At 40.1% G+C, this 8,335-nt stretch overlaps 1 protein-coding gene and 1 long non-coding RNA gene across 2 annotated transcripts in view; both read right to left on the bottom strand.

Annotated features, from left to right (window-relative positions):
* Nucleotides 1-946: 946 nt before the first annotated feature.
* LOC114688505 (zinc finger protein 431-like) overlaps nucleotides 947-8,335 on the bottom strand; it is a 43,245-nt gene continuing 35,856 nt past the window's right edge. Inside the window, exon 5 of the mRNA XM_037199776.1 lies at nucleotides 947-1,076. Coding sequence (XP_037055671.1) covers nucleotides 947-1,076 — 130 coding nt within the window. The remainder of the gene's footprint in view (nucleotides 1,077-8,335) is intronic.
* Nucleotides 2,387-6,964, bottom strand: LOC114688504. The gene is made up of 3 exons (XR_005090733.1): nucleotides 6,853-6,964; nucleotides 2,647-2,771; nucleotides 2,387-2,449 (listed from the first exon to the last, which is right to left on the bottom strand). It is a non-coding gene; the product is annotated as an uncharacterized LOC114688504 (long non-coding RNA).

The raw sequence follows: 8,335 nt of genomic DNA, 5'->3' as shown, positions 1-8,335 counted from the left end.
AGTGGGAGATGACTAACCCCAGCTACTCAGGAGGCTGAGTTTCCAGGAAGGTCACTTGTATCCAGGGATTCAAGGATAGCCTATACAACACAGAAAGGCCTTTGCTTTCTATATACATCACACTGAATTATCATATATATTAACATGTGTGTGTGTATTACAAAAATTAAAAGAAGATTAAATGCCCACTTCATCAACAGAGTAAAAACAATCTGTCATGCCCTGCACAAACAGTAGTCTATTACTGCTGGGGCACAGGACACGGATTTATGCTGCCTGAAGCCACTGACTTCTCATACAGCACCAAAATGTTTCCAAGGGAGAAACTACAGCACAAACTTGCCTTCTTGTATAAGACCTCCTTCATGAGATTGCAGAACTTCTCAAACACTGCCGTGGTTTCCTCTATTTTATTTCTCTCTTCATTTTCTAGTAGGATCAGGCCCTCCTTGGTCACCAAGACCACCAAACTCCTTAAGCTGCTACATGCAGCACTCATCAACAGACTCAGTCTTACATACCACCACAAAAACCTGATTCTGCACATGCTCCACGAAGGCCAAGTAAGCCACCTACTCTTGACTATCACCTATATGATTTATTATTATATATAATTCAATGACCATAAAAGGGCTGTCAGTTTCAGATAGCCTTAGTGTGTCTGTCTCTCCATTTCCTAAAATTACACGGCAATTTTTATGAGATCCAAACTTTAATATACCAGTGATATAGAAGATGGACTCCTGTGTCTCCCTCATGTGAGACACATTCTCTGACAGGGAAGACATCTCATTTCCAAACTGAGAGGTGTATTAGTGAAGGAACTGAGAAAGGCATGGCCAGTTAATAGAATCTATATGGATTTCCATCTTTAAAGGTGGGGGGAAAGTCCAAGCCTAGAATGGCTTCTTTTATGTTATAGGAAATAACTGTGATGTGCAAAGGCTTAACCATATTGATTACATTCATAGGGTTTTTCTCCAGTATGAATTTTTTCATGCCTTTGAAGATAACTATTATATACAAAGACTTTATCACACTGATTACACTTGTAAGATTTCTCTCCAGTATGAGTTTTTTCATGAATTTTCAGAGTGCCATGAAATGTGAAGGTTTTACCACACTGCTTACATTCAAAGTATTTCTCTGCAGAATTACTTCTTTTTGTGCCTGTGAAGAAACCTGGCATGAGTCAATTCTTTAGTACATTAATTACCCTGATGCATCTTCTTGTTTTTTGGTTTTTTTTTTTGAAGTCTACCACACAATACAGATGTTTGATATCTTAAGGATTTACTACATAATTTATATTCATAGGGTTTTACTAACACATTTTTTTACTATAATTGTAAAGACGAATCAGAACTAAAGGTGCTATTAAGCTGTTTGAATTCATAGAGTTCAACCTCAATATCAGTTCTTTTTATATGTTTGAAGATTCCTATAGTGGCCAAACATTTAGTATGTGGCTCACATTTATAGTATCCTTTCCCTATATGAATTTTCTACATCTTTGAAGAAATCTGGAAGAACTCAGAGCTTTACCACACTGACTGCATTTATAATGCTTTCCTATATTATGAGTCACAATACATTTGTAACCCAGGACAAACACAACAGTTTCCACATATCTTGTACTCATACGGATTTACTCCATTGTGAATTTGTTGATGAAATCCCAATGAAATTGGAAAATCAAACTACTGTTAACTTGTATCACATTCAACAAGTCTACTCATAGTAGGAAAACTACACATGTTATAACTGATCTGAAAAAGATAAGTACATTACTTCTCTCCATATCCCTTATGCTCACATGCCTTATATCCAGACTGACCTATGATATGCCTATAAAAGAATAACAAAGAAAAGATTTTCACATTGCATTTACAGAATTTAGTTTTGTTCCACATAGAGAAGTGGTATAGAGATTAAAATTTCTCCATGACAACCTTCTTGGCTCTCATAAACTGCTGCCTAATATTTTTGTAAGCCACTGCAAGAGTAAGAATAGCACTAGCTTTTAATGGACTATTTCCTTCTTGAAATTTCTTGAACATACACCTATTACCTAGCCCATATGTAAGCCTTCTGCATATACCTGAATGATATGAAACCAAACCAAGGGATGGTTTTGCAACATGGCTTTCACAGGATTTAATAAGATGGTCATATCTGTTAAGCCACTGTTTCTTTCTTTTTCTGAAAGAATGCTTTGTAAGCATGGGTCAGCTACCTGACACTGAAGTAAATAGTGTTGTGAGAATTTAATAATCATTAAGACACTTAAAGTATGCTTATTTCCTCCATTGCTTTTCATGAAAACTTCCTGGGCCCACCAACATTACTTCAGAGACACATTTGTATCAGTTTTCACCTGAAAATTACCTTCCATGTCTTCTGGAAGATTGATGATATTCTTCAATATAATTGCCTTCCCATTTTTATCCTAAAATATAGAAACAGAAAATATAGGATATGTTATTAGAATGTTTGCAAAATATTATGGTATCCTTGCTGAACCTTAGAATTGTGTCTGACTTATTTACATTTTTCCTCTTTCATAATCAACATCCCAGAAGTGCATCAACAACCACAAAACACTGGTCTACTTATTTTAGCAATTGAAGAAAAACTCAGTCTTACCTATAGCAGTGAGGTTCCTGTAGGTTTCTACTATCACATCTTTGTAGAGACTCTTCTGGGAAGGATCCAGCAAAGCCCACTCTTCCCTAGTGAAGCTCACATGCACATCTTCATGTCACAGCATCCTAAAATATCCCATACATTTATATTACAGAAGTCATGATACTGACAGCATTGGAAATGTATTCTTCCTTGACAATATATTCCCGTAGTTCTGTGTGCTTCCCACACTTATTCCAAGAAACAGAAGTTCAGATGTAATCACCAAATCATTTAGAAGAAAACTGAAAATGTGGTTCTCCCCTGCCATTTCTGAGTCCACTGAACAGGATATACATTTACAAGAGAAATATCTATCAACAGATATACACATGCTGAGATAGAGAAGCAAAGTGATCAACAGTACTTAGTGCGCATCTGAAAAGGTGTATGAACAATTACTAACTACAAATCAAGGATTGGTAAGCCTGTTCTATTGGCTTAGGGCTTTAATTCCAGCATTCAGGAGGCAGCACCAGGAGAATCCTTAAGATAGAGGGCTGCTTCATGTCTTCAATCAGTTCCAGGACTACCAGAGATTCACAGTAAGACAATGCTCACAATCTAAAAGACAAACTTACAAACAAGATAGATAAAACTCAGAGGGTCTCACTGAAGTTTCTGCAAATAGTTATGCATTAACTCCAGTTCTGTATCTATCCCCCTAGATACCTGAATCGCCCCAGTTTAAACTGTAAGATTAATAAGATCTTTCTAAAAGTGAGTGCCTGTTTAAACAGTTACAGATGAACACACGAAAAATGTAAGCAATGTAATTGTCCGACATGAAGAAATAGCAAAGTGCAAGAAAGGAGTCTCAGTAGTTAGGAGCACTTTTTTGATCTTGCAGAAGAGGTAGGGTCAATAGCCAGTACTTACCTGGGGGCTCACAACTACTCAAAACTCCAAGGCAAGGGGTTCTGAGGCCACCTTCAGACTTCCTTGAGCATCAGGCACACCTGTGGTGTCTATCTATGCACGCAGGCAAACACTCACAGAAAAGGTGCCAAGAGTGTCACACACCTGTCATCTCATGACTCTGAAGGCTCATACAGTCTTAAGGTCATGGACATGTGCCATCCTGGGATACAAAATGACACCCTCTGACAAAGTTCAAAAGTCAAGATGTGGGTGAAGCTCAGCACAACAGCATGTGTTTGACATTCAAAAACAAAAACAAAAACAAAAACATACATTCCAGGCCAATCAGTCAATAACATAGAAATGAAAAAGCAGAATGCGGTAGAGCACACTTTTAATCCAAGCATGTGGGAGGCAGAGGCAGGGATATCTCTGGGTTCCAGGTCAGTCTGGTCTACAGAAATATTTTCAAGAAAGCTAGGACTTCACAGATAATCTCTGTCCTCAAAAAAAAAAAATGATGTATTTTAAAAATGAAAATCAAATAAACAAAAAAAAAAAAAAAACATCAGGCTAGCAAAATGACTTAGCAATAAAAAGCAATTGTTCCTACTGTTTCTTGTGTGATTGAGGGTATATTATATAATGGTGGTGTAAGCATGACAGCACAGGAAAGAAGTTGGGTGCTCAGTCTGAACCATAATGAAGTAGACACAAAGGACAGGACATGGAGTAAGGGTACAGACACATAAATCTCATCCCTACTGAGAAATTTCCCCAGGAAAGGTTACTAACACTAAAAGATCCATAAGCACTCTAAAGAAAGCCAATGAGAGATAAGGATTCAAATACATCATATTACCTCAGAGAATTTTCAATCAACTGACTACATTCTAATCAAGGTCACTCTAGGCTTATGGCCATGCAATGATGAAAATGTATTTAATCTATCTTCAAATGTCCACATGCCACAAGTCAATACACTCTCCCATTCTGTTTCTCATTCTCAGAAATTATAAAACAGATTTGAATGTTTCCATGTCACTGGACTACATGATACCCACACTAACCCTGAAGGAATGGTCATTGCCTCATTGTAGCCTGAAGACAAGAGGTGATAACCGCCACTGATATTAAGAATTAGTAAAGGTTCTAGTACTTTACACAAACATGAGGGACTTCGCCTCCTTCACCATTTGTCCTGGATCATTGAGACAGGGGCTGCAGTGTCTTAGGGAAACTTTCATCCAAAGATAAAAAAACAAAACAACAACAAAACAACAAAAAAAAAAAAAAAACCTGAGTAGCATAAGCTTTCTGAAGGTTTAGTTGCAGAATTGGAAGTAGGGGTTCTGCCCCTTAAGGAATGAAGAACTCAGAGTAAGAAGGAAAATCCAGTTAATGAAAGTCCAGGTTCAGGCCAAAAGGGAGTTCATCCTACCCATGTGTGTCACCTTTGGCTTACAGACCTCTCTCTAGACTTTCTTTGATAATGGTTGGCTATGAGGGTAATGTGTGAACACCATGGAGCTATTTGGGTTAGTCGTCTAAGTCCTGAACTTGATTGAAAAGCACGGTAGTAGGTCAGATCCTGGTGGTCTGGACAAAGTCTAAGCTGAACCTAAGCTGCATGGGGTGATGTAAGAGAGGCCTCCCTACAGCCCACAGACCTGGCTTTATAAGTCAGAGCTCATTTGAGTATCCTCCTTCTGGTCTCTCTGACTTAGAGGGGAGGAGCATCAGACCACTTGCTTGCCACTGCCCCCCTACCTTGACATCTTTACATTCCAGTCCCAGATCCTATTGGGGTGGTGAGAAGGCACCTGAGACTGGGCTGGCAGGGACTCTTTGGTGGGATGTAGCTGAAGGAATGTTTATTTCCTTTTGGTTCCATGTAAATCCAGCCCCACAGATGCCTACACAGAAAATAACACCAAAGAATAATTTAACATCTGCTTCCTGCCCCATCAACGATGGCACATCTAGAAATTGCCTATCCACCTGCCCAACACCACGCACACGGGAGAAGCCATTGCAGCTCATAAACCTCTTTTGTGTCCTGGAACTGAAATTCCCTGAATCACACTATTGTAGCTGAAGGAAGCAGGAAGTTAAAAGCATTCTAATCAAATATTGCTGAAGGATGATTCCCATCAGAACCTTTCTACCAATTTCTAGACTATTTGCTGCTATCTATAGTTTAATACAAAAAAAAAAAAAAAAAAAAACAGGCAGTGAGTGGCTTGCATCTCAAACCTTTGAGCTGACTTAACTGTTTCCATCTGAATTGCTCATATCAACATAGGAGAGTTCTCTAATTGGAAATTCAATATTCATTGGCTCAAGCTACCCTCCCCAAATTGAGTACCTCCTAATCTGGTCCACTTTCATTCACAGGGCATGAATTAATATATGTTGGAAAGTTATGTAGAAGTCATTTAGTCTGCCCCAATCAGGCCCTTCTTCATTATGTCCACTCTGTAGTGGACTGCCTTAAACATAAGTCTCTGTTCTAGGTTTTGCCTACACCATTGCCCCTGTGGTATACACAAAAATGATTCCTCCAATTCTGTTGAAAGGAAGAAACCATGCTCCACATGCAAGTCCATTTCCTATTTATGCAATGGACAGTCCTCTACATGATTCAAATAGGTAATTGTGAAACTGTAGTGCTACAGTCCTTTAATTGAAGAATTTAGAAAGTTTAATCAGCAAATTGCAAGGTTACTCCTTGTGGAGCTACAGACTGGGGTCAAGGTCACCTAAGTCAAGGTAATAGAGCTTGTCTCAAAAATATACTTAGAAAGGCTAGAGGTTCAACTGTTCTAGAATCAATGTGTGTTTCCAAGGAGAAAACACTGCACACACTTCAAAGATTAATAAAGTAGAATCTCTTTAATACGAGTGTGCACGGCCTTCTGGCTACTGCTCAACAAGGAGTCAGCCTGGACCAGATTTAGCATTTCACGTGTGCTGTCATCCTTAAACCTCTTTTCGGTTCAGGCCCAAACTTATATTTTGAACAATTTAAACAGGGAAAGGAGACTGCAATTCATCCACTAAGGCGATGGGAGATTTACACAGCAAAGATATTCCCAGAATTATTTCTTAAGTACAAAAGTGAGCTGAAAGAACAGGTCATTCTTCAATGACAGGCTCCTACCCTGGCCATGGAGTTACAAGGACTTTATAGGATGCCATTTCCGACTGCCTGCTCCCACCCCGCTCTGTGGAAGATCCACCACATGGCTCTCAAGGCTTGGGTATCAATTCTTCCACACATGAGCAGAGCAGCACCTCACTCACCATGTCGCTGTTTCCAAGATCTTCCACTCTCTCCACACAGTTCCTTTCAGCAGAGGTCACAGCACAGAACTCCAAACCACTCCTGCTTGCTCAGCTGTGGATCCTAGCCTGCAACGTGGAGGCTGGAAGAGCCCTCCTCCCCCTCTGACTGGTGGTCTGCCTGGAGATCCTGATTGGCTAGTGAGGTCTGAGTGACAGGAGCACCTCCCTTAGGGTTTGAATGTGCTCAAGGGCACAGCACAACAGGTTCTGGCTTAGGCTTTCAAGCAACGCCAAGACTTTTCCCAAGTATGCAGAGATTTGCATTTCAATAGCACTTGCACCTGGCTGCCAAGAGCTGATGCTCTGTCTTCCAGCACTCCTTAGGCATTTACCATCTTCCTCCTGGATACAAGCTGGTTAGTTTGCACAGCTCATTACACAATGTGGTGTGGAGAGAACTTCCTGTACCACAGACAGAAGGGTGCCAGGAATATTAACAACTAAAGAGAGATTTTTAGGACACAAAACAAGGTTTTTGATCCATGGCTTCATGCTGAGTTCAGGTGAACTGCAGGTACTTTTTCCCTACTAGGCTCAGGGACTTCAGACAACACTGAGATAAAAGCAGGAGCCAGAGCACAAACACTATGATAAGTCTAGGCTGGATGATGGCTCTGTCGTGCCCAGGTCGCAAGACCCCTAAGCAAGACCACCAAGGAGCCAATATCCCATGCAAGCACACAGAGGTTTTTAATAACAAAACAAGCAAGCTTGGTCCACCATCCAACATCCGACACAGCAGGTGGAAGACAACTCACACACACACACACTCACTTGAAGGGGTTGTTTACATGCAGCTTAGGATTGGTCTGTGGGGGTTAGGGGTGAGGTCGTTCTTTGAAGTTACTGGCTGAACTACAAGCATGAGGTTACTGATGGCTAACAGGATTCAGGGTATGGGGAGTAATGGGCTCAACTGACCAGAAGCTGACCTTAGAGGAGAGTAGGACTTCAACAATAAATCTGAATGTGTCAACAAAAACGGGACATAGGGAATAAAAATGTATGTTTCTATAGATACCCTGAATCCTGTTAGCAATTACTAACCTTATGCTTACCTCAACCCTAGCCCCCCCCTCCAATCCCAAGCAGCATGTAAATTTTTCCTATATAAACCCCCTTAAAGTGAGTGCTCGGGGCTATTCTCCCTCCACCTGCTCAGTGAACCTTGCTCAGTGAACAAATCCATTTCTGAAGGTTCTCATAAAAAAAGAGACATTTGGGGGCATTCTTATCTCAATTATTCTATTATGCAGAAACATATGTAAATTACAAAAATGATGGAATGAAATGCCTGTAGCATGTTCTTCCTTTACCACAGGTCTTAGATCAAAAAATCTAATCCAGAGGAAGCCGAATTCCAAGGAGTTTTTGGTGTTACTTGGCTTGCTATATATCAGCTGTCTTCTGTTGTGAAAATCATGTGTGCCTTCATAGTTTT

This window comes from Peromyscus leucopus, chromosome 1 (genome assembly GCF_004664715.2).
Source record: "Peromyscus leucopus breed LL Stock chromosome 1, UCI_PerLeu_2.1, whole genome shotgun sequence".
In the NCBI taxonomy this organism is placed as follows: domain Eukaryota; kingdom Metazoa; phylum Chordata; class Mammalia; order Rodentia; family Cricetidae; genus Peromyscus; species Peromyscus leucopus.
This window is presented reverse-complemented; position numbering and strand designations above follow the sequence as displayed.